At 58.2% G+C, this 24,416-nt stretch overlaps 3 protein-coding genes across 5 annotated transcripts in view; 2 read left to right on the plus strand and 1 right to left on the minus strand.

Annotated features, from left to right (window-relative positions):
• The first annotated feature begins 478 nt into the window (after positions 1–478).
• On the plus strand, positions 479–11,809 carry MFGE8 (milk fat globule EGF and factor V/VIII domain containing). 2 transcript variants are annotated; one of them, XM_063169857.1, is made up of 10 exons: positions 479–625; positions 4,049–4,174; positions 4,398–4,523; positions 5,030–5,143; positions 5,554–5,735; positions 6,123–6,278; positions 7,150–7,294; positions 8,123–8,325; positions 9,602–9,757; positions 10,426–11,809. In XM_063169857.1, the coding sequence occupies exons 1-10, from the start codon at positions 553–555 to the stop codon at positions 10,567–10,569; spliced, it is 1,425 nt and encodes a 474-aa protein (XP_063025927.1). In that variant the 5' UTR covers positions 479–552; the 3' UTR covers positions 10,570–11,809. The 2 variants fall into 2 exon arrangements, with proteins under 2 accessions (XP_063025927.1, XP_063025928.1); XM_063169858.1 differs by having other exon boundaries at positions 8,141–8,325.
• Positions 11,810–15,876: 4,067 nt separating this feature from the next.
• On the plus strand, positions 15,877–20,978 carry HAPLN3 (hyaluronan and proteoglycan link protein 3). 2 transcript variants are annotated; one of them, XM_063169860.1, is made up of 5 exons: positions 15,877–15,948; positions 17,433–17,579; positions 17,817–18,197; positions 19,285–19,587; positions 20,017–20,978. In XM_063169860.1, the coding sequence occupies exons 2-5, from the start codon at positions 17,453–17,455 to the stop codon at positions 20,295–20,297; spliced, it is 1,092 nt and encodes a 363-aa protein (XP_063025930.1). In that variant the 5' UTR covers positions 15,877–15,948; positions 17,433–17,452; the 3' UTR covers positions 20,298–20,978. The 2 variants fall into 2 exon arrangements, with proteins under 2 accessions (XP_063025930.1, XP_063025929.1); XM_063169859.1 differs by lacking the exon at positions 15,877–15,948 and adding an exon at positions 16,372–16,568.
• A 1,199-nt stretch (positions 20,979–22,177) lies between these two features.
• ACAN (aggrecan) overlaps positions 22,178–24,416 on the minus strand; it is a 28,034-nt gene continuing 25,795 nt past the window's right edge. The window contains exons 16-17 of the mRNA XM_063169221.1: positions 23,668–23,850; positions 22,178–22,263 (exon numbers count right to left, since the gene is read on the minus strand). Coding sequence (XP_063025291.1) covers positions 22,178–22,263; positions 23,668–23,850 — 269 coding nt within the window. The remainder of the gene's footprint in view (positions 22,264–23,667; positions 23,851–24,416) is intronic.

Genomic DNA, 24,416 nt, shown 5'->3' on the forward strand with positions numbered 1-24,416 from the left:
CACACAGGGCACACACAGGGTACTTGTGTTCACTGTCCATCAGAGGGGAAGCCCTCTCCAGCTTTCATCCCACCCAGGGACACAAAAGCGGGGTTTATGCTGCAAAACAGCTCTCCCTTTGCCAAGTGCTGGCAGCCCCCAGCACATTCCGGTCCAGCTCTGCACCCTGTGCCTGCCAGCCAGGGCCAGGAGCCGTGGGCACTGCCAGGCTCGGCAAGTCCCTCCCGGCCACCCGAGGGACATGGGGTGAGCCAGCAGTGTCCCTCACCGAGCATCACCAGCGTGCCCGTGGTGGCTCTCACTTTGCAGAGACACTTTCGCTGCTTTATTGCCGTACTCTCCGTGCTGCTGCACGCCGGGGGCGCGGACCCTCGGCCGGGCTGTCCCGGGCCGGTCCCGCCCCGGGGGCGGGCGGCGGAGCACGTGGGGCCGCGCCGGGCCGGGCTGAGTCACTGCCCGCCCCGAGCCCGCGGCGGAGCCGAGCGGAGCCGAGCACAGCGGAGCGGCTCGGGGGGAGCGCACGGCACGGCACGGCACGGCTCGGGACGCAACATGAGCGCGGCGAGCTTGTTTCGGGCGCTGCTCGCCGTGGCGGTGGCGTTCCCGCTGCTGCTGGTCGTGTCCGGTGAGTGCCGGGGATCAGGAGCGCCGGGGAACCGGGGATCAGGAGCGCCGGGATCCCGGGGATCTGCGGTGCCGGGGAACCGGGGCTCAGGGGATGCGGGGTGCAGGGAAACCTGGGTGCCAGGCAGGCTGGAATGCTGTGGGTCCGCAGCAGTGGGGATTTGGAGTGCGGGGCTGTCCGGTGTGCAGGGATTCCGGGGTGCGGGGCAGGCAGAGTGCAGGGAATCTGGAGTGCAGGGTTGCCTGGTGTGCAGGGGATCCGCGGTGCAGGAGAGGATGAGTTTCGGGGGATCCAGAGTACAGGGGAGCCCGGAATGCCGGGGATGTGGAGGGCAAGGGATCCGGGGCGCAGGGGCTGTCCGGGTGTAGGGGGTGTGTGCAGGGAAACCCGAGATGCCCGGGATCGGCGGTGCCAGGGATCCGGGAGGTGCAGGGTGAGCGGGTCCCGGAGTGGGACAGCGTGCAGCCCCAGGGCCGCTGCTGCTGCCGGAGCGGGGATCGCGGGTCCCCGGCCCCGTCCCTTCTCCCAAGGCGGGAGTCTCTGAGCCGGGCTGTCCTGTGCTTTCAGGCTCAGATAACCGTGCTCGCAATGTAAACAGCGTCCCTGGGACCGCCTGGTACGCGCCCAGCTGGCCTGGCCAGGGCAGCCCCGGGGAGCAGCAGCTTCATCATAACCCCGTGGGTCATGCCTGGGGCGCTTGGCTCCCAAAGGGATGGATAAGACCAGGGAAAAGGGGAGCAAAGCCTAAGTGGAGGCTCCAGGTCAGGGACAAAGGGCAGCAGGAGGGGGTGAGAAAGGCCTTGTTTATGTTTGCTCTCCCTGCATGGTTGAGGTGCCCTTTTTGCCCTCTCAAGACATGACTTCCCCCAGCCCCGCTGGGATGAGCTGTCCCAGTATTTGCAGGATGTTATTTTTGCCTCCCAGCCAGCCTGTGGGTTCATATAAGCAAACATTTCCAAAAGTGGTGGTTGATCTTTGTTGCCTTGGTTCCTGAGTGTTCAGCCTGCGACAGCTCTGTCCTTGACTGGAGAAAAATGTATGTGTGGAGGATGGAGATGCTGAACAGCTCTGAAACCAGGTCTGAAACAGCCCAGAAACAGGAGCATCCAAAACTGTTTGCTACAATGGAAAAAGTGACCTGTGTGCCTCACTGCTAGGCAGGGGGCTGGCTACCAACACCCACTATGTAAAGGATTATTCCTGGGAGGGGATAAAAGGGAGTCCAGTTACTTGCAATAAGTGAAGTGTAAAACTTGGACCCCTCCTGCTGCAACCCTGGGAGGAGACCTTACTGCTTTGCTGCTGTGTCACACCCCAGACACTCCTGTCCTGGGGGCAGTGCTGATGCTGGGGAGCATCAGTGTGCCTGGGGAAGCAGCTGAGTCCCACTGTTAAACAAAAATAGCTCAGTCTGTGTGGCCTTGACGGGCTACTGGGAGAGATCCGTGGGATGGGGTGGATGGATGTGCCCAAGACCTGTGGAGGGGTGGAGGGGTGTGGAGTACAGGCATCCCCACTATCAGCAGGAGCCCTTTCCTCCCATGCTGTAGCTCATGGCAGCGCATTGATGGAGCATGAGGTCATGCAGAACAGGCTGGGCAGCACAGGCAGTGATTTGAACTGGTGCCCAAGTTTTTCTGCCTCCCGAGGCTGGGCAAAGGGAGCTGCAGCATCCTTATGGAAACCTCCACCTGATGCTGGAGGTTGCTGCCTGCCACCAGTGTGTACCCTACACATGTGGAGTGTCAGGAAGAGTAGGATTAACTTGAAGGAGTCCTGCTATTAAAGGACTAATGAGTAGGAGCTCACTGAGTAGTAGCTTAGGCAAATGAGACCTGTGTTGTTTGGTGTTCGTCTGGGCAGTGAGCCCACAGCTCATCAACTTCCACCTTCTCCAGGTCATGGAGGCAGTGAAGGGTTATTCCTAGGTCTCCACCTGGGTTCAGCCCTTGTTCTGGCTTCTGCAGGGTAGCAGAGAAATGCCTGGCATCAAGGGATGTGCTGTCCTGTTTGACGAGGAGTTACTGAGGCTTTCAACCAGTCCTGTGGAAATCTGGTCTAGGTTTGTGGAATGTTGCTGCCTTGCAGCTTTTAGGCAGAATAAATTGAGGGTGGGAGGAATTTCAGCCCAGCTTTTGCAATCTGATTCAGCCCAGCAATGGAGCGTAGAAGGTTGGAGGGTGCAGTGGGTTGACATCATTCACTTCCCTCCTCAACAGGACAGGGTGGGGAAAAAAAGGAAAATATCCAGAGTGGGTCCTTCCCATGGGCTGCAGTTATTCATTAACTGCTCTGGTGTGGGTCCTTTCCATGAGACACAGCCCTTGAGGAAGAGGCTGCTCCATCCTGGAGCTGTCTGTGGGCTGCAGTGTGGATATCTGCTCCCTGTGTCCTCCACAGGCTTCAGGGAGACAGGTCTCCTCCATGGGCTGCAGTAGAATCCCTGCTCCTGCTCCTGGATCCCTTCCTTTCCCTCCTCATTCTCTGCCGGGGGTGTTTGCAGGGCTGTTTCTCTCACATTTTTCTCACTCCTCTCCTACAGCTGCTGCACGGTATTTTTTACTTTATCTTGGATATATTATCACAGAAGCCATGCTGGTGATGGGCACCAGCTTTGAGCAGCAGAGGGTCTGTTTTGGCATTGGCTGGACTGGCTGTCTCCAGCATGGGAGCAGCTCCTGTTGTCCTCTTGCTGAGCCACCTTTGCAGCCCCCTGCCACCACCACCTTGCCACATAAACCCTGCACCGTGGCAGATGCTGGGGATGGATGAACAGGCAGGGAAGATGCTGCAGCCCCACCAGCTCCCTGGGGGAACCTTCCTGTGAGCCAGGGCAGCCTTGTGGGAGCTGCTTGGAGAATGATGGAGGTCTGGCAGGCGTCCTGCAGAGATGGACCTTGTGCTTCCTCCCTGCCTGACTCCGGCATCTGGGAACTGAGGAATGCGAGCTCCCCCTACAATGATTTTTCTTTTTGGTGTTCTTACAAGTACAAACTTACATTAGCAAACCCCAGCAACAGCACCAGCCCCATTCCCTTGAATCATTCTGTCCTTCTCATGCCTGAGCGAGCCCCAGCCTGGCCACTCACATTTTCCAGCCAAGTGTCAAAAGCATTTAATGCACCAAAACCTGGGTTTCCCCTGTTTTCACTTTGTCATATAGTGTCTGCTCAACCTCTTTTTCAATATGCCAGCACAAGGCAGGTCCTTGCTGCTGGTTATGCTCCCAGTCTCAACCATTGCATTTGAATGCCAACAGCCCTGTGCAAGGTCCAGCTGCTTGTCCCTGCCAGGCTCCCTTTCCCGTGGGGTTTGCAGCAGACCAGTTTCCTGCTGTTGGGCTGGGATGCCTTTGTGTGTGCGGGGCTCTGGTGGATGGCTGCCTTAGGGATGGCTTGCAGTGACACCTGGCTTTACTTCCAGGTGACTTCTGTGACGTGAACCACTGTCAGAATGGGGGCACCTGCCTGACTGGGATTAATGAGGCCCCCTTCTTCTGCATCTGCCCTGAGGGCTATGTTGGGATTGACTGCAATGAGACAGAGAAAGGTGAGGAGCTGACCCTTTCCCAGGTGCTCCCCTTGTCCTGGCCCTACACCACTGGGGTTCAGTCCTTCTGATGGCTGATGGACACACAGAGCACAGATCTGAGTAGGGATATGGTGACGGGATGAACTTGGGGGCAATGCAATGTCTCTGGGGAGTGGAAACACGCTGGATGCTCTTATTTTCCACCTGTGCCTATATTACAGTTGTTTTTCCCCTTCCCTAGGGCCCTGCCACCCCAATCCTTGCCACAACAATGGTGAGTGCCAGCTGGTCCCAAACCGGGGTGATGTCTTCACTGACTACATCTGCAAGTGCCCTGCGGGGTACGATGGGGTGCACTGCCAGAACAGTGAGTACAGCAGGGGGCACGAGGGGGAACCTTGTCCACCGAGAGCCTGGGGACTCCTGGGGTGACAGCTGGGGCCTGTGAGCAGCTGTGACTGCGTGGGGCACCAGGCTTACAGGGATCAGGGGCTGGTTTGGAGCTTGCAGGGTGGAGGGAAGGACCATGGTGTGGGGTGGGTTATGTCTGAACCTTGCTCTGCATCTCTGGAGGGACTTGGTGTCTCAAGTAATAACACAAGAGGTGCCTTAAGGCTCAGCCTGCTCCATGCAGGCTCCCAGCCTTGATGTGACTGTGTGTCCTGGTGCACCTGCATGGCTGCACTCTGTGGGAGCACAGCATAGAGAGATCCTTGGTTCAAGCTTCTACCTGTGCCACCCTCTCTTCAGGGACCCTGGCGTGGCCCTTGTTCAGGGGATGCCTCCCCCTGTTCTTGTTGCACTGAATGAGGGGTCTCCTCTCTGGGACTGGTTTTGTGATTGCCTCCTGAGCTGCTCCTCTCTCTCTCCCAGACAAGAACGAGTGCTCCTCCCAGCCTTGCAAAAATGGAGGCACCTGCCTGGACCTGGATGGTGACTACACCTGCAAGTGTCCTTCTCCATTCCTGGGCAAGACCTGCCACAGCCGTAAGTCTTTGGCACCAGCTGTACTGAATTCCCTTTCCCTCCTGTTCCCCACTGTCTGTCCCTCATGGTCAGGAAGGCTCTTACCAGCTGGTTTAGGGCATCTGGAGGGCATCTGTGGCTATCCTTGATGCCAGCAGGCCTGGTCCTAATGGAGGGAACATCCTCAGGAATTTCTCCTCTCTGGAGTGCCCCAGAAAGGTCCTTTCTCCTCCAGACCTCTGTGCTGGAGGGGGACTGATGGATGGTGTGATTTTGGCTGAGGGATGAGGAGGAGAGGCCACCTTGGGGACAGCCAGGCACTAGGGCTGGCCTCCTTCTCCTGTTCTGCCTCCAGAGAAGAAAAAAGTGACCTCTAGTTCTGCTCCCTGGTTACTGTCTCTCTCTGACCCTGATCTCCCCTCTGCCCCCAGGCTGTGCTGTTCTCCTGGGCATGGAAGGAGGAGCCATCTCTGACGCCCAGCTCTCAGCATCCTCTGTCTATTATGGCTTCCTCGGCCTCCAGCGCTGGGGGCCGGAGCTCGCCCGCCTCAACAACCACGGCATTGTCAACGCCTGGACCTCCAGCAACTATGACAAGAGCCCCTGGATCCAGGTACCTGTGGCAGGACTGGAATGACAGCACAGAGAGCAGCCCAGCAGCCATGGCTGGTCTTGCAGTGCTGCTGTTATGCCATTTCACTGCTCCTGGTGGCAAGTGTGGGGCTAAATTGCTGCATCAAGCTGCCACCCAGGGGTATCTTGGGATGTGCCTGGAGGAGGCAAGTCCATTGGAGGAAGGTGGGATGTGGGTTGATGATCCCCCTTGCTCTGCCCACCTTGGGATGCAAGGCTGGAGGGATGGAGTGCTTTTTCCCTAAGGGAGCAGCCCTTTCCTTGCCCCAGTTCCCACCCTCCCACCCAGACTTGGTGATCCTGGTGGGTGCAAGGGCTGTGCAAGCCATTGTCACTGCACCCCACTCATCCTCTTCTCCCCCTCCAGGCCAACCTGCTGCGGAAGATGCGGCTGAGCGGGATCATCACGCAGGGCGCGCGCCGCGTGGGGCAGCAGGAGTTTGTGCGCGCCTACAAAGTCGCCTACAGCCTCGACGGGAGGGAGTTCACCTTCTTCAAGGATGAGAAAAAGGATGTAGACAAGGTGGGCTGCGATGCTGTGTGCAGGGATGTCCCAGCTGCCCCCGTCCAGCGGTGCTGTGGGTGCTGGAGGGGCTGGGAGCTGCATCCCTGTGTGTGGGAAAGTGCTTCTGACCTGGGGCAGAGCTGCGTTGGGATGGGAACTCTGCTAGCAGGGAGATGGCACAGGCAGTTCCAGTGCCAAGCAATACTCCCTGCCTCTGTTTAATTGACCATAATGAGCATAACCAAAGAAGCAGCACTGCCTGATTTAGGTCATTCAGATAGTATCTTTATCACTGACACCCTGTGGGAACTGGGCTTGGTCTGGGAGTGCTACTGAGCAGCTTGGGTAGCTCGGTGATCTATCTGCAGCAAGCACCAGCTGACAGTGTGTCTCAGAGTGGGAATACTTGTAGATTGCCTACTCTCCACTTGCAGTTCTTTATGGCAAGTGTCTCCTGCTGGCTTTCTGAGCATCCAGGGAATGGTTGGAAGTATCTGGTTTGCTTTAAAAAAAATAGAAAAATTCCTCTTGTTTCTGCAGCAGTGGAAAAAGTGTGTGAAAGGCAATTTGATTCTATTTATTATGTTAAAAAGGAAGAAGTGAGCCACCTCTCTGCTTGTCATGATTTGAGGAGCATTGTGGTGGTGGGAGTGGGTGTTGCTGCATGTGTGGCTCTGTGGGGGTGAGGATGAAGCAGGGAATGTTGCAAATCTCTGTTAGGAGTGTTGGAGCTCCTCCAAGATCCTGCACTGTTCCAGGGCACAAAAACACAGCCCAGCTTCCCCCTCTTTTGCTATTGGCAGTGCCAAGATCTCTCTGTCTGCCCTGCAAGGGATTTGCTGCAGGGGACTGTGAGAGATGGAGCACTGAACCCTGCTTACTGTTGCAGGTTTTTGAGGGGAACGTTGACTATGGCACCATGAGGACCAACATGTTCAACCCTCCCATCACGGCCCAGTTCATCCGCATCTACCCCGTGATGTGCCGCCGCGCCTGCACACTGCGCTTCGAGCTCATCGGCTGCGAGATGAACGGTAAATGCCAGTGCTGTCCCCTCCCAGGGCTGCAGGGCAGGGGGTGACACAGGGCAGGGCAGCCCCCCTTGGCCTGCTTCTGGTCCCTCAGGACAGGGGGTTTGTCAGTGCTTGCTTTTCCTCATGCTGGTGCCTGGGAATACCCAGGGGTGCGTTTGGGGAGCGCAAGGCGTTAATCCCATCGGCTCAGCCAGCTCAAGCTGCATCCTCCCCCTGCTAACACCTTCCCAAGGCAGGAGTTTTTACTGTGCCCCCTCCCTGTCTGAGCTGTGAACTCGCTGCTTTTCCTGCTGGAGAGCTTGAAAATAAGCAGAGGATCAAAGTCCTCTGGGAAATGTAAGCGATCATCAGCCTGAGCCCTTTCCCTGTGCCTCCTGCATTCCTGCCCTGCAGCACATCCCTGGGAGCTGAGTGGGACTCGCCTGTTGGTGTGGGAGTGGGATCTTGTGGGGGCTTGGGTCCTGTCCCTCTGCTGCGTGGGTGTGGTGCCATCCGTGCTTTTGGCTAGGCATGTCTTTGCATTGCTCTTTCTACATCCTCCTCTGCTTCCTGCCAAAGCTTTCTGTATTCCAGGGCTGGGCTGGGCTGGGCTGTCGGGACATCTACTCATCCCTGCAGCAGGAGGCACTGTGAGCCAGGGAATAGCTGGGAGCTAAAAATCCTGGGAAAAGACCGCCCTGCTCATCTGCTGAGCATTTCCCTGCCCGGCCCTGGTGCCGCTCTGGGCAGTGGAATGAGAATGTGGGGATGGCTTCTGACAGATCTGCGGGGTTGTGCTTGCCCTTGTCTCTTTCCTTTTCACTGCCTGTGTAAACTGTTGTGTTACAGTGTATTTCAACACGGCAGGTTGCTCGGAGCCCCTGGGCATGAAATCCCGCCTCATCTCCGACCAGCAGATCACAGCCTCCAGTGCCTTCAAGACCTGGGGCATCGATGCCTTTACCTGGCACCCTCATTACGCTCGCCTGGACATGACAGGCAAAACCAACGCGTGGACAGCCCTGAACAACGACCAGTCCGAGTGGCTGCAGGTGGGTCTCTGGTCTCTGTAACTTGATATCTCCTCACCAGCTCCTCAGCTGTGCCCAGGGCCACCTCCTGTTTCAGGGGAGCTGAACAGCTGGGTTGGTGTGACCAGAGCCTTGTTGTGGGTCACAAAGTCCAGCAGTGCTCTCCCTGAGCGGGGATCACAGGGGCAGGTCAGGATGGGACCACAGCCACTGCTTCTAAGAGCAGTCCTGGAGCTCTGGGTCAGAATCAGTCCATAGGAACACGGTGGTGCCATATCTGTACCTTCTTGTGGGGTGCATCAAGCATGCAGCACCCCAGTTCTGTCTCACCCCCTGAGGAAATGCCATCCCAGCCTGGAGTGACCATCCCAACACACTCTGGCTGCCCAGAACACCATGTTTCTGTTTTGCAGGAAAAAATCAGGCTTGCTTTTCTCTTCTCAGTCTGGAATAGAAACAAATAGTTTTGAAATTTCCTTCTCAGTTTCCCTTGCTCCCCTGTTTTTGTACTTTTCACATGATTCCATGACATAATAGGACAAAGCAGTTTAGATATTTGTCCCGCTTTTTATTTGGGAAATGATTAAAAGCAGCTGTCTCAGAACTCTAAATAAACCAGCTTATCGAGACATTGGCTGATGACAGGGTCAGGATGACACGCTGAGCTGGGCTATTGCACCACAGGCTGCCTGTTTGTATATATGTGCATAGATTTACATGTGCACTCAGGATTTATGTGTGTTGTATCACTGGAATTGCCCTCCATGAGCATGAAAACAGAGCTAAATTAATGAGGCTTTCAGCTCCTTTGGTGGTTTACCCTGTACCATGCCAGCAGCAGTAAACACAGTGTGGCAGAGTAAAGAGAATAGAAACCGTCTTGCTTAGAACCCAAATGTCAGATTGTGTTCAGCTGCATATTTTCTCAGCCAGAATTACTTTCCAGTGGAAATGAATTTCCTCTGTGAATCCTGTATTTTTTTTGAGTTGAGATTTTTTGCTGTCCTTCCCACACTGGTGTTTCCGGCACAAAATGTGGAGGTGGCAGGAGTGGGCAAGGGAGCTGAGATGAGTTTGTGCCCGCTTCTGGTTGCTTTGAGTGACGCTGTGAGTGTTGAAGGATGAAATATTTCACAGTCATGTTTTATGATTTGTGTGGCATGGGGGTCAAGTGGCGTTTTCTCCATTCTTGACCCCTGGGGGCCAGCTCTTCCTGGCTGCCTCTGGAGCGTGAAGGGTGCTGTAGGGTGGGAGCACTGCTCCTGCAAGGAGCTGTGACAAGCCTTGTCTCTTCCAGATTGACCTCCGGGACCAGAAGAAGGTGACGGGCATCATCACACAGGGAGCCCGTGACTTTGGGCACATCCAGTATGTGGCAGCTTACAAGGTGGCCTACAGTGACAACGGCACGTCCTGGACCCTGTACCGGGATGCCCAGACAAACAGCACCAAGGTGGGTGTGAGGAGGGCAAAGGGATTTCCCAGGGCTCAGGCATGCCATGGTGGTGGTGCTCACAGGGGCCTTAGGATGAGGGAAGAGATGATTCTGACTCTATGTTTCAGAAGGCTTGATTTATTATTTTATAATATATATTATATTAAAACTATACTAAAAAAAATAAAAGAAAATATTTCATCAGAAAGCTAGCTAAGAATAAAAAAAGAAAAAAATGATAACAAAAGCTTGTATCTCGGACAAAGAGTCCAAAGTAGCTGATTTTGATTGGCTATTAATTAAAAACAACTACATAAGACCACAGATGCACCTGTTGCATTCCACAGCAGCAAATAATTGCTGTTTACATTTTGTTCTTGAGGCTTCTCAGCTTCTCAAGAGAAAAAATCCTAAAAAAAGAATTTTTCATAGAATGTGTCTGTGACATGCCGTGGTGGGGAGGGATGAGGGGTGGGGCTGAGGTCACAGAATCACAAAAATATGCTGAGTTGGAAGGTACCCACAAGGATCATTGAGTGCAACTCCTGGCCCTGCACAGGGCACCCCAAGAGTGCTCTCACTCTCACACCACGTGGCTGAGAAAGGCTTCTTGAACCCTGTCAGTCGATGCTGTCACCGCTGCCCTGTGGTCCTGGTAGCCCTGATAACCCACCTTTCTCCTCTAGATCTTCCATGGCAACAGTGACAACTACTCACACAAGAAGAACGTGTTCGACGTGCCCTTCTACGCCCGCTATGTGCGCATCCTGCCCGTGGCCTGGCACAACCGCATCACCCTGCGCGTGGAGCTGCTGGGCTGCGATGAGTAGGCACGGGGAACAAGGACGGGGCTGCTCTTCCCCGCTGCCCAGCCTGCACCCTGCCTGCCCTGCCCACTCCTGCTCTGCCCTCACACCCCCCTCTCCACGTCCCCACACTCAGGAGGCGGCCAGGAGGGCTGCCCTGCCCCGCGGTGGTGCTGGGGCTGCAGCACTGCACTTTACGGGGCCCTTGCAGGTGGGATGTGGGGATGGCTCCTGCCCTCTTGCTGCTCCAGCCAGGGCTGACCCCCTCCTGCAACTGGGGCTTTCTTGGGGACACCATCCTGCAAATGAGGCCTTGCTGGGGGACCCTGTCCTGCAACCAGGGCTTGGCTTTATCTTCTCAGCTAAGCCTGGGGACAAATTTTCTCCTTCTTGCTTCTGCTTCCAGCAGAGAGGCTACAGCCAGTGGCAGTCCCTTGCCTGAGCTGTGTCTTGGGGCCCAGCAGTTTTCAGGGTCTTAGGGCAGGCTCCCCTGGCTTGCAGCCTCCAATGTCCCTCCTGCTCCCTGCTTGTCTGCAAGCAGGGGCTGTGAAAATCCTCTGATAAATCTCAGCTGTTGTCCCCTGCCCATTTTGCCAGGCCCTGAGTCTCCTTGCCTGCGATGTCAGCACCACATAGTGCGAGTGGAGTGATGAGACAGCTCCTGTTGAGAGGCACCAGATCCCCACTGATGGTGGCTCTATCTGCTGGGCACTCTGGCAGGCACCACAGTGGGCATTTTGGTGGGCACTGCCTATTCCCCTTGCTGGGATGCCAGCTCCAGCATTGCCATCATCCCCAGCTTACTGCAGTTTGGCATGCCTGGCCATCCCTTGTCCTCAGAGCCCAGTGGTGACCAGGGGGACTGTGATCTGGTAGTGGGGAGAGTTGGTTTGTAGCCAGAAGGATGCAAGGAAAAGATGGGAAAGGTGGGTGATTAAACCACCCAAAAGCAGTGGGCAGAGGGCCGTGCCATGACCCTTTTTGTAACCTGATTTTTTTCCCTTTACATGGGGTGGAGGGGAGCCTCTTGCAATGCTCGAGCCCTGGGGATTAGCAGCAGGAGATGAGTGAGTCCCAGGTGGGAGCACGGGCAGGCTGTCCTGGGCTGGCAGCGATCCTTCCCCTGCCTGCTGGGATGTTCACAGCCGTGGGGCTGGGCTGGCAGTGGGTTTGCTTTGGCAAGGGCTGAGGGAGCCCGAGTGGGATGGCAGTGATGGCCCCACTCCGGGGTGTCTCTGACAGTATTAAAACCAGCTGAAACTTTTGGGGGTGTTGGCTTGTCTGATCTGTGCTTCCCCGAAGTCCATCTCCCAAAGCCTCCCTGGTCTAGTGATCCTCCAGGATTCCCTCTGAGCCCCTCCACTCCTCCACCCTGAGGGGGTGCCAGCTGCTGTGCTGGCCCTGCACCTCTCCTGCCTTCACAGACCCTCCTAGCTCCCTTCCCTGCCTGAAAAACAGGGTATCTCAGGGCTTTGTGTGCATCTTTCCCACCGTCTCCACCCTGTCACAGCTGCTGGAGTCTGCTCGCAGCTGGCCAGGCACGGCGGGATGGGACCTGGGGAGGGGAAGCCTCTATCAGCACCCACACCCTGTGTCTCCTCCTTTGGCTTTGATCCTGGAGCAAATCCCCCAGCTTGGAGCTAGATCGGCTCTTACACCCAGGCACGCTCCCAGGGCTGGAGGGAGCTGTGAATTTTGCAAGAGCTGCCTGTGGGGATGTTCCCAGCAGAGCCCTCTTGGGGAGGGCTGGGGCATGGATGCTGCTGGAGCAGGATCTGCCTGCACCGAGGGTGTGATCCCATGCAGGGAACATTGTGGGGAACAGGACAGAGGAGCTTTGCTCATGTCCAGAATCTGCCACACTGGGCAGGAACCCCTGAAATTGGCATGAATAGCCAAGTGTCATCTATATCTTACCACAGCTCTCTGTCCTTGCAGCTGTGGACAGTCTTCTGCACCTCCCTGTAGCCAGCAGTGCCTTGATCAGCCAGGCATCTCCTCCTTGGCCTTGCTTATGGGAGGTGGGCTCTTGCCTTGCCCTGGGAGTGCCAGCCGTGGGCATCAGAGGAGCTGGGGATCTGCTTGTGAAGACTGGGCTGACTTCATTGTGGCTGTGGCTGCAGCTGCTTGGTGACAAATAGCAGCCACAGATAGAGACAGGGACAGGGGGGACAGTCTGCCCAGTTCACCTCCAGACATGCCACCCTTATCATCGGGAAGCTGAGGCAGAGATAAGAGCAGTTCGCTTTGAGTCCAGCCAAGAGAGCCATGAGCCAGGGATATGGCAGGGGCTCCATGAGAAGGGTGATGGGAGCAGATGCTGCACACCAGGGCGGGGGATGCATCCTCAGCCCTCTGCTGCTGCTCCCCCTGCCCATTGCTACACCCCAGGCAAGCCCCTCTAATGGATACTGAGCCCCTTCCCAGCCTTGTGGCATTTCCTTCATCCACTGGAGCTGCAGGATGGGGGGATTGGGAGAGCCAGAGTGCCCTCCCCGCCATGCACAGCCCCTCGGGGCTTGTCCCTATCTCCCTGGATGCTCTTCCCGGACGTGGCTGGGTTGCTGGGACAGCAGGAAGGCCGGGATGGCCGGCAGACTGTGGCACCCTGCTGGCTGCTGCCAGCTGTTGGCAGCTGGATCCTCAGGAAGCAGCCCTCGGGGAGAGCATCCTCTCACACCACCCGGAAAGCCCAGCACAGATCACAAACTCCTCCATCCCACCAGGAATGTCAGTGTTCCTGCTGGAATCATCCTGTGCAAGCAGCATTTCATGGACAGATCTCTGGTGAGGCCACAGCAGAGCTGTCAGGTGCTGGCTTTGAGGTGGGGAAGATGGGGATGACACTTTTATGGCTCCCATTCAGCCAAATGTTCAGCCAGCTCTAGACACGTGCCCTAAACATGTGCTCCCAGGTCAGAGCTTCCCTGACCCTGCACAGCTTTGCTCAACCTGAAACCTGTGGTCACACCCAGGTACATCTCTGGGAATAGAAAACAAAAGGAGGATGAGAGGTGGGAAGGAATGAAGGAGATCCCTTCTTCCTCAGGGCTGCTGGTGGCCAGATCCTTCCTCATGCCTCTGCTCCCTAGGAGGAGATGAAGAAATCACTGCCCATGTCCAGAAAAGAGTGGCCTAAGGTGAGGCAGGAGCTGGTGCTGAGAAGAGGTGCCAGAAAGCGTCCCTGTCCCCTTCCCTGCTGCTGCTGCTCCCCTGCTCAGGCCGGGCAGAGGATGGCTGCTGGCAGGTATTGTGGTGCAGGCAGTGCAGGACACTGTGGGGCTTGTTCCTCGGCTCTGGAACAATGGCACAGCCATGCCAGGGAGCAGCGTGCCCCAACAGGGCTGTCTGTTCTCTGCACAGCCCGGAGGTTCAGGGAACCATCCCAACTGCTGGATCGCCAGAACACCTTGGGCAAGCAGCTGCAGCAGGGCCCTGACAGCCAGGATGCAGCTGGGACACCATCCCACCACCTCCTCCGGCCAAGTGGCAGGGCTGGGGGTCAGCAGCGACCCTCGGCCAGGATGCAGGCAGTGCATGGCCCCATGCCGGAAGGTGTAATTGTGCCTGCATTGTGGGCTGCGGGACAGGCTGCTCCGGGCAGCCGAGCGGGCGGCGCGCCCGGCCGTCACACTCCCGGGTCCGGGCAGCCCGGCTCCGCCGCGCCCCGCCTCGGGGAGCGCTGCCAGGGCTGCGGGGCTGCAGGGAAAGGAGAGCAAGGGAGAGCGGTGCCTCCAGACCCCGGGTAAAAGAGAACAAGGAGGAGCGGTGCCTCCAGACCCCGGGAAAAGAGAACGAGGAAGAGCAGTGCCTCCAGACCCTGGGTGCCGCATCCAGCCCTGGTCAGGGAGGGCTGGAAGGGCTGGGAGTGTGCGGGCAAAAGGAGAAGAAGGAAGAGCAGTGCCTCCAGATCCCGGGAAACAGATAACAAGGAAAAGCAGTGCCTCCAGACCCTGGGTCGTGCAGGGAGCATCCCTGGTCAGGGAGGGCTGGCAGGGCTGGGGGTGTGCAGGGAAAGGAGAGCAAGGGAGAGCGGTGCCTCCAGACCCCGGGTAAAAGAGAACAAGGAGGAGCGGTGCCTCCAGACCCCGGGAAAAGGAGAGCAAGGGAGAGCAGTGCCTCCAGACCCCGGGTGGTGCAGGGAGCATCCCTGGTCAGGGAGGGCTGGCAGGGATGAGGGTGTGCAGGCACAAGGAGAACAAGGAAGAGCAGTGCCTCCAAGGGTCGTGCAGCCATCCCTGCTCGGGGCTTCCCACGGGGCAGCTGCGGTGCCGGCGCTGGCGGCTGATAACGCCGTTTCCTTGCTGGCTGCTCGCTATCAGCGCGGCGGCGGCGGGCAGGCAGCATCGCACCCCGAGCGCTCCGGGCTGGGCTCCCGGCCCCCTTCACCCCCAGCCAGCCTCGGGCCGTTTGTTTTTACACGGCTTGTTTTCTTTCCGGCTTGAAGCCATCCTGCACGGCGGCAAGAGCTGGACCGGGGCCCCCGCGCCTCATTTCCTCGCTGTAAAACAACAAAGTGGGGGATGAAGCGGCGCGCTGGGCTGGGAGAGCGGGTCGATGGGTCAGGGCACACGCCGCGTCGTGGTTCCTCTGTTTGTCCCTTCTGTCTATCCCCTGACCGGCATCCCCTGGCGGTGCCGCCGCCGTGCTGCCCTGCCTGAGGACTCGATCCTCCTGGATGGAGCTGTGTCTGTGTGCCAGGGGGAGCTGGCATGGAGGGCATCACCCAAGTTTAGGGATGATGCCCCCACAGATGGGTGCAACTCGGCACCCCAGAGTTTTTGCCCTGGTTTCTGTACCTCTGCCTTGTCCCCGCAGCATCAAGCAGACCCTGAAGAGGCTGAACCCCGCAGCTCAGCTGTCTCTCCTGAATTCCAGAGCAGGCAGGCACTGGGCACAGATCACTCCGTGCCGCAGCCCACCTGTCCCGAGCTGCTTGTGCCTGCAGTGCTCCTGCCACATGTGTGTTGGACACCTCCTTTGTCTGGAGACAGTGGCCAGTCCCCTCCAGTGGGATGTGGCACAAGGGATGTCTCTTCTTCCCTGGCACTGGGGCTTTGCACGGGACATCACAGGATCCCACCAGCCTGAATAGGACAGGTTTCTCCCCACTGCTGCCCCTTCCAAGTCGGGGGCAGTGCAGGCAGCTGGCACACCGCAGACAAGGTGTGTGGGCAGCATGTGGGCAGTGTGAGGACACACGGTGAGGACATCACCCAGGCATGGTGGGCAGGCGGGGGCCGGGGGCACCCACCCCAGCTGCGGGCTGCGAGCAGGGGGTTGGGAAAGGCGTGTGTTTCCCTTTAAGAGGCAGGCCCTGGAGCTGCTTCCTCTCAGCCTTGCAAGAGCCCTAAACACAGTGCATCTGCCTGCAGCCTGCCTGCACGCCTGTCCGCAACCAGCGTGAGTAGGGCTTGGCCCCAGTGCCGGGACTGGGGAGGGCTGGCACCCGGGGCGATGGGCACCCTGCTTGCCGCGAAGGGCAGGGGGGATGGCATTGCCATCGAGGGAGCCGGGCATCCCTGCTGTAGGTGCCAGGCATCGCTGTGCTGAGCGCTGCAGCACGATGCTCACAGCTGAGAGCGCTGGGCACACTGCACATCCCTGGGTTCTGGGGGGGTCACCCGGCACTGGGGCGCAGGGGGAGCGGGGCTGTGCCCTGCACAGCGAGGTGTGAAGCTGCCGAGCCTCGAGCCCCCCCTGTGTCGCGTGGGCAGCACGTGTCCCCGCCGTGTCCCCGCCGTGTCCCCGCGGTGCCAGCAGCGCCGCGCCAGTGCCAGCTCCCGGGCTGTGCCCGCGCCCTGCGCCCTCGGGCACCGGCTCTGCTGGCACCAGCGGGTGGTGGCAAGTGCGGCTGCACCCCAGGGTGAGCAGAGGCACTGACTGCAGGGGAAAGTCAGGGATTGAGCAAGCTGCGGTGGGAGCAGCCGGTTTCACAGCCCGGACCCTGGAGAGCACCGCTGCACCCCGTATCGGAACCTTCCGGGTGGAGCATCTGCTCTCCCCCAGCCCCCTGCCCCGGGGTATGTTTGCAGGCACTGGTGAGCCTTGTCTAAACAGGGCACGGATGTCAGACACCCCCTCGGGGTGGGAAGGGGTCTGCCGGAGGCTTGCCGGGTGCCGGGCCCCCTCTGCCGGCTCCGGGAATGCTCACAAGCAGCCAGTTCTGCTGGTAGCGCCCTGGGTGAGCCCCGGGCAGGACACCCTTGAGTGTCCCGGCCCCCAGAACTCGGGACAGTGCACTTTTCTGGTGTCGTGGGGTAGCCAGGCTACCCCCACCGATGGGACGTGCTTTGGTAGCCAAATGTGTCGCGTGGGGTCGGTGCCAGCCATGCCTGTGATGCAGAGGGGCAGCCCTGGGTTGGAGCAGGGGGTCCTTGGCCAGGAAGGTGAATGCTGCTGGGCTTTGTCCCGAGCCGGGGCAGCGGAGGCAGCCCGAGCTCTCTCGCCCACTCCTCGGTCGGGCTGCACGCTCGGCTGCCTCTGTAAACCGAGCTTGCAGCTTTGCAGTGGGGCTCAGCCTCTTCTCTCCCCCTGCACCCCTGCGTGACCTTTTCCCAGTACTCCCTGCCCAAAGGACACCCTGGGATCCCATTCCTCCAGCTGCCCCGTCCCCGACTCGCTCTGGGGCCAGGTGTTCCCCGCAGTGGGCACCCCCATGATGGGCAGGGAATGTGGAGGTGTGAGCCAGGCGGGAGGATGAGGATGGAGGGGACTGGGGGCACGGCTCAGGTTGCCTGCACTCTCCCCTGCGGGCGGGCAAGCTGCTCTGCTGGCTCTTCCCACCCTCTCCTCACACCCCTGGTATGGTTAGCACCACTGCCAGGCTGTGCTGGCTTTCTCCTGGCTATTTGGGGGTGTCACAGCAGTCCTTTCCCCCTCTGCAGCCCGGATTTGCTTCCCAGCCATGCTGCTGCTCCCACTGCTCCTGAAGGCCACCCTGCTGCACCTGGCCAGTGGCTCCTACCACCCTTTCCACAATGGCTTCTACTACAACCACATCATGAATGACAATAGCGACGAGCAGGACAAAGGTATATCGGGGACACTGGGGCCTGGCAGGTTGTCACAGGAGGCTGAAGTACCCCCCTGACTCTGGTGGGGTGGAGACCCATCACTTGGTAGGATGTGGGGCTCAGAGCAGCGTGTGGGAACACTTCAGGGATATTTGGGGATTCTCATGGTAGAAGAGGTGGTGGCTGGAGGGAAGGTTTGGGGATGCCCAGCCCTGGATCCTGACATGCCCATCACACCTTCCTTCTTCCTCCCAGTGGATTACTTCAGTGGATCCAGGCTAGTGGTGGAAGCCTCCAGAGACCCTGTCTACAGCTACAATGGTGCCAACGCCACCCTGCCCTGCCGCTACCGCTACGAGCCTGACCAGGGCCCCAAGCACAAAATCCGCATCAAGTGGTCCAAGGTGCGGGACGACTACACCAAAGAGCAGGATGTGATGGTGGCGGTTGGCAAGACCTACGTGGCCTTTGGGGACTTCAAGGGCCGTGCCCACATCAGCCAGGCTGGTGAGGAGAGCTGGCACGGGGCCTCGCTGGTCATCAGCGACGTGCGCTTGAAGGACGATGGCAAATTCCGCTGCACGGTCATCGATGGGCTGGAGGACGAGAGCGACGTTGTGGAGCTTCGGCTGCAAGGTGGGGGCATGCTGGGGACCACACCACCCTCTGTGCCGAGCCAGTGAGCCTGGCCTTCCTGTGGTACCTTCTCCTTTGGGGACACAGCAAGGCAGGGGGGTTGGGGAGCTTGATCACGGCAGAAAGGGGCTGGAATGATTGGTGTGATGGGACGGTGGCTTGGGGCTGTTTGGCTCTGGCCTCAGGAGTGAGAGTGAGCCCAGAGCTGCCTGCCCAGCTGGGACACCAAGGGTGCTGTTGGAGTCAGAGTTGGGAGTGACCCCAGGGCCGCAGCATTTCCTGCCTTTACCCTCCCATCTTCCCACTATGCTGCATTACGTGGAGCTGTCCCCTCCCCTCCCAGCTCTGGATATCCCGATGCTGATCCTTGGTGACTGCTCCAGCCTCTCTTGCTCACTTGTCATGAGGGACCTGACTCAGCCCTGACATTGCTTTGGAGCTCAGAGCTGTGGAAATGTCCCCTTTGCTTGTCCCTGCCCCACCCCCTTGGTCCCTGGCCCTGCCTCCAAGGGTGACTCGTCCCTGCCAGTCCTTGTGACTGTGTCCAAAGTGGTGATGTCCGTGGCTCTGTTGTTCATCCATCCCCGACAGAGGTTCATTCATGCCCATACTGGTGGTCCATGTGCCCCCTGGGATCATGGGGATGCTGACCCTTGTATCCCTGTTCCTGAAGCCTGTGTATCTCCATGACAACGATCTCTCCATCCCCACAGGGGTGGTCCATGCCTCCCTGGGACCACTGTCTGTGCGTTCCCAGGACCGTAGTGGTGCTCCCTGCATCCCCATAATAGTCTGTGCATCCCTGTATATGCAGGTGCTGTCCCCGTGAGGGGGTCCTGGTGTCCCCAGGACCGAGCTCGTGTGTCCCTGTGCCACCAGATGTCGCTGGCAACTCGCTGCTGGCGCCTGCATGTCCAGAGCGTCCCCATCCCTGCATGCCTGAGCCTTGTCTCCGCCACACGGAGGTGGTCCCTGTCCCAGAGCCTGAATCTGACACGGCTCAGGGACCCCCGTGGCTCCTGCTGGGGCTGGGCTCGGGTTGGGTGGGCTGCCCGCGGAGCCAGCTGAGTGTCCCGTCTGCCTCCAGGCATCGTGTTCCCCTACCAGCCTCCCCGCGGGCAGTACAGGCTCAACTTCCACGAAGCCGAGCGAGCGTGCCAGGACCAGGGTGCCATCCTCGCCAACTTTAACCAGCTCTTCCAGGCGTGGAGCGAGGGGCTGGACTGGTGCAACGCGGGCTGGCTGGCCGATGGCACGGTGCAGTACCCCATCCGCCTGCCCCGCAAGCCCTGCGGGGGCGTGCACCTCGCCCCGGGCATCCGCAGCTACGGCCCGCGGCACCGCCACCTGCACCGCTTCGATGCCTTCTGCTTCTCCTCCGCGCTCAAAGGTGCGTTCTGGGCCGGGCAGGGGGCTGGGCTGCTCGGAAGGTGCTGTGTGTCCCTCCCTGTTAGGGCCTGGGTGGGGTCGTTCCAGGCGTTCCAGATGGGGATGCTCGGCATGGTGCTCCACTCTCACGCTCTGCTCTCCCTCCTAGGAGAGGTTTTCTACCTGGACCATCCTTCCCTTTTAGGGCACAGGACTTGGCCTGGATGGGGTTGTTCCAGGCATTCTGTTGCACTGTGATGTATTCCAGATGGGGATGCTCAGGATGATGCTCCCCTCTCACGCTCCGCTCTCCCTCCTAGGAGAGGTTTTCTACCTGGGCCATCCCTCCCTTTTAGGGCACAGGACTTTGTCTGGGTGGGGTTGTTCCTGGCATTCCAGACGGGGATGCTCGGGGTGATGCTCCCATCTCACGCTCCGCTCTCCCTCCTAGGAGAGGTTTTCTACCTGGACGGCCCTGCTGGGATGACGCTGGAGGAGGCCAAGCAGAGCTGCCAGGATGCCGGGGCCGAGATCGCCCGGGTGGGGCAGCTCTACTCGGCCTGGAAGTTGGCGGGGCTGGACCGCTGCAATGCCGGCTGGCTGGCAGATGGCAGTGTGCGCTACCCCATCGTCACACCCCGGGCCAACTGCGGCCCCGCCGAGCCCGGCGTCCGCAGCTTCGGCTTCCCCAGAAAGGGCAGGTTTGGAGTCTTCTGCTACCGAGAGAGATAAGGAGCCGGGAGGGATCCTTCTTGGATGAAGGACGTTTCCATCCCTCCAGCGCCCAGTGCTGGGCATTTCCAAGGGCTGTTCTGGGGGTGACTGGGGGAGGTGGGGTGGGGAGAGATTTCTTTTTGTTTTGTTTCTTTTTGTTTTGTTTTGTTTTGTTTTGTTTTGTTTCCTTCCTTTATATTTTCCACATGTTGCTCAGCAGCTGGCACTCACAGCTGCTTGGGGTGGCTGCCAGCTGGGCAGCGTGGGACAGTCCCTGTCGTGGGATGTGTGCAGGGATGGTCCCCATGGGCTACTGCTGCCACCCCACTTGGCCGTGCCACCCCATGGGTGGTGGCCCTTCCCTGCAGTGGCAGGTTGTCACTGACACCCACCTGCCCTTCCAGGCTGGTCCTGCCTCCCAGTCCGTGAGGCAAGGCCATGAGGGAGAGAGGCAAGGCTGGGTTTGGCCAGAGCAGAGAGCAGGGATCTCCATTGCATCCTGGCCCCTCTTCCAGCCCCATCCATGTCCTGCTGAAGGATGCCATTGTGCCTGTCCCTGCTGGAGCACAAGTGCCTTATCTTTATGTGCCCCTTGCCTGAACTCCATTTGAACTCTGGTGCCTTCTTCTCTGAGCATTGGCTATGAAAAGATGTGTTTTTCTGGACATCTTCTAATAAAATGGTGGAGAAAGCCCTGGAGTGACATGGCTGTGTCCCCATCTCTGTCCCAACACAAGGGTCTGCTGTGGAGAAAGGATTTGGGGGTCCCTGGCTGTCTCATCCTTGGCTGAGCATCGTCTCATTAGTGCTGGCTCAGCTCAGCTCCTGCAAGGGCCTCGTGTTCCCTCATTAGTGAGTGTTAATTAACCCCCTGGGTGGCAGGACTGAAAGCTGCAAGGTGTTCCTGCTGGTCATGGGTTGTAGATGGGTTTTAGGCATGTGGGTTAAACCCCTCCCAAACTGAGAGCTGAGCAGCAGTATCCTACTCCAGGGTCCTTCTTCAGTGAGGGTTTGGGACACCCCTCCCAGCTCTGAGGTCCCTTAGGTGCTGCCTGGGGCTGAGCCATTCCTGTGTACCTTGGAGCACCCTCTTTGGGTTCCCCTTCCTTCCTTTTTGCCTTGCCATGGGAGACCCCTCTCCTCCCAGCCCACCAGACATCCCTCTTCCCTATAAAAAAAAAAACCAACACTGACCAAGTGCCCGTTCCGATTTCGCTTTCTTTATTATTCATCATTCTTTCAAAATAGGATATGTTCAAAAATATAAATAGGTGCAGGGAACGCTGGTGCCCCGCACGGTCCCCTGGAAAGAGCACGTTGTCCCAGGACGAGTGCTGTGCTGCAGAGGGGGCAGTGGGGAAGCACAGAGGGGTCTCAGCACCTGGGTCTCAGCATCCCCTCACTTCCCTCCTCCCACAGCTCCTTCCACCACAGCCCCCCGGCCCTCCCCACCCGTCCTGACGTGCTGCAGCAGTAAAAGAATTCTGGAAAAAAAAAATAAAATAAAACCCCAAAAGGTGCTGTTCACCCCTGGAGATTAAATAACAGAAATAATTACATTGTTCGTGGATAAAATCAGGAAAAAATAATCATCTTTATTATTTAACTTAACCCCCTGCCCTTTGCAAACCCACCCCCCTCCCTGTCCCCAAAGGCACGAAGATAATTGGAACCGGACGGTTAGTAAAAATGCTGAGATCTAATTCGTTTTGCTTTGGTGCTTGGAAAAACAATTTTTTTTTTTGATATATATACACAAAGGTGGGTTTGTCTTTAATATAATTTTTTTTCCTTATATGACAAAAAAAAAAGCAACAAGAAGAAGAAGAAATCGACTCTGTTAATATAACTGTTCCGTTAAAAATCTCTCTTTCTCGCTTTCCCCCTCTCGCCCCGCTCTAATGGGTGCTGTGCGCGGCGCTGCCGCTGGGTTTCGACCGGCTCCTGGGGCTCCTCTTGTATAGCCTGCGCTGGGAGCTGGAGGCTGTGGAGGAGAAGAAAAGGCACCTTGTTGGCAGGAGAAGCCGGCACAGAGAAGCTGCTTGTCCCTCGCTGGCCGCCTCGGCCCCCGGCTGCCTGGAAAAACACGGGGGCGCCAGCCCGCCCGCACCGCACAATCGGCCCTTCTGTCACCCTGCCCCGGCTCTGCCTCACCCAGGGGACAAGGTGCCTGTGGCTCCGAGAGAGCCTGGGCAGCAGCATCATCTCCACGGCTGCTCGTCCCATCCTTCCCTGTGCCCGGCCAGGAGCGCAGCTCGTCCCCATCTCTGCCCTATCGATCCCTAAATCCCCAACCCCAATATGCCTTGGTATGCGATGTGCTCAGGGCACAGCAGGGGAAACAGCCCGGCTTGGCTGACAGGGACAAGGTTTCTGCCTGATCTTTGCTGTCACTCTCCCTGGAAGCTGGCATGCTCTGGTGTGATAATTGCAGGAGGGTTTTGGTGGAAGCAGCAAAAGCTGGCTGAGAGCAGACCAGGACTGCCAGCATTTCTTGATCTCTGGCAGTCCGTGCTGGGAACAGCCTGCAGCTCTCCAGACCCACGGCAGAGCCAAAGGAATCAGCGTCTTGGTCTGCACCAGGCAGCCGCCCTTGGACACCTCCTCCATCCCTCCTCCTTTCATCTCCTCCCTGGGCAGAGGTTTGTCCCTTAAGCCTGTATCAGCTTTCCCTGGCTGCGGGACCATTGCTTAATCTGCCTTATCTGGACTTGCCCAGCAGGACCTGGCAAGGAGGCTACTGGACAGATGTGATTTGTCTGAGGCCAACAAAATTCTTGGGAAGCTGCAGGCAATCAGGGTTGGGACAAGGGTGTAGGCAGGCCTGGGAGTGGCCACACCAGTGGAAGAAGGCTGACTGCCATCAGCTGGAGGCCTGACAGAAAGAGAGTCAGGAACCCAGCCCTGTGCCTTGGCTTGTATCTGCTGCAGGACTCCTGTCTGCTCCCAGGGCAGGGGGACACCAGGGAAGGGCTTGGGGATCCCATAGCTCTCCCATCCTCTTCTCTCTGTTGATGCAGGTTGTGCCAATACCTTTTAGAAGGTTTTGGCACAACCTGCATCACCCTTTCAGAAGCCATTTATTTTTCCTTCTCTGAGTAGCCTGGGCCATTGCTAAGCTCCTTGTTGTCCTTTCCTGACTCTGGAGCTGCCCCTACTCTGCCTTGGTGGGTCTCCAGGGCAGTCCTGCAAGCCAGGCTCCATGGTCCCCCCCCTGCCCCAGAAGATATCACCTCCCATGTCCCCATCCCAGGGGAAACTCCCAAAAAGTTAAGAGAACCACTGTGTCCCCTTCTGCCTGGCTCAGAGCTATCCTGCCCCACGACAATGCCCCACATTCCCAGCTCCTTCCAGCTGCAGGGAGGCACCAGCCCCAGCCCAGACGTACGGTTTAGGCAGGATATCCGTGGCTGCTCCCAGTGCCCGTCGGGCTGGCAGCGGATGGTGGGCACGTGCCTCTGGATGAAGCCTGGCTCGCACTGGTACCGCACCATGGCGTTGATCTCGTAGCGCTCCTTCTTCCTGCCGAAGGTCCTGGCGTTCTCCACGGCAGGGGGGTCCCCGCAGGCCACTGTGGGAGGTGGGCAGGTGATGCATTGCACTAAATGGTTTATTTTGTTTGTTGTTTTGCACTGGGTTATTAGAGATTTGCACTGAGTAGTCTTTATATTGCGCTGAATAGTTTATGTTGTACCACATGGTTTGTTCTTCCACCTCTCCTATCGCACGGCTTTTCCCTCACCCACCCCTGTCCCCATTACTCCCTGGTCATCTATTCCCTTGTCACTCCCTCCCCTTGCCCCTCCTTACTGGTATCCCATTGGCCCCCCATTCCCCTGGGATAAAAGTCTCCTGCCATGAGCCATGAGGTCTCTTCCCATGTGGGTTTTTCCATCTCAAGTCAATAAACAGAGGACATTTGTCCCTATGTGGAGAAGAGCGCTTCTCACCTTTTGCTTTTGTCTGTGTAAGATTTTGTGGGCTAGGGTCCATAGCTAGCTGGATTGGACCCAAACAGCCTGTCCAGACACAGGCAGAGACTGGAGAGTGACAGACAGAGCACCAGCCTTGCTGAGCAGGCAGCTCACACCCAGGGCAGGCTGGGTGGGCAAAGCCTTGTCACTCTTCCACAAATAA

Source organism: Melospiza melodia, chromosome 15 (assembly GCF_035770615.1).
Source record: "Melospiza melodia melodia isolate bMelMel2 chromosome 15, bMelMel2.pri, whole genome shotgun sequence".
NCBI lineage: Eukaryota > Metazoa > Chordata > Aves > Passeriformes > Passerellidae > Melospiza > Melospiza melodia.

Bases quoted from the DNA above. Each gene is read 5' to 3' on its own strand.
- HAPLN3 (XM_063169860.1), top strand. From the start codon at position 17,453: ATGCTGCTGCTCCCACTGCTCCTGAAGGCCACCCTGCTGCACCTGGCC. The intron at 18,198-19,284 runs GTGGGGGCATGC...GTCTGCCTCCAG, and splicing joins TGTGGAGCTTCGGCTGCAAG to GCATCGTGTTCCCCTACCAG. The intron at 19,588-20,016 runs GTGCGTTCTGGG...TCTCCCTCCTAG, and splicing joins CTTCTCCTCCGCGCTCAAAG to GAGAGGTTTTCTACCTGGAC.
- MFGE8 (XM_063169857.1), top strand. From the start codon at position 553: ATGAGCGCGGCGAGCTTGTTTCGGGCGCTGCTCGCCGTGGCGGTGGCG. The intron at 5,736-6,122 runs GTACCTGTGGCA...CTCCCCCTCCAG, and splicing joins ACAAGAGCCCCTGGATCCAG to GCCAACCTGCTGCGGAAGAT. The intron at 6,279-7,149 runs GTGGGCTGCGAT...TTACTGTTGCAG, and splicing joins AGAAAAAGGATGTAGACAAG to GTTTTTGAGGGGAACGTTGA.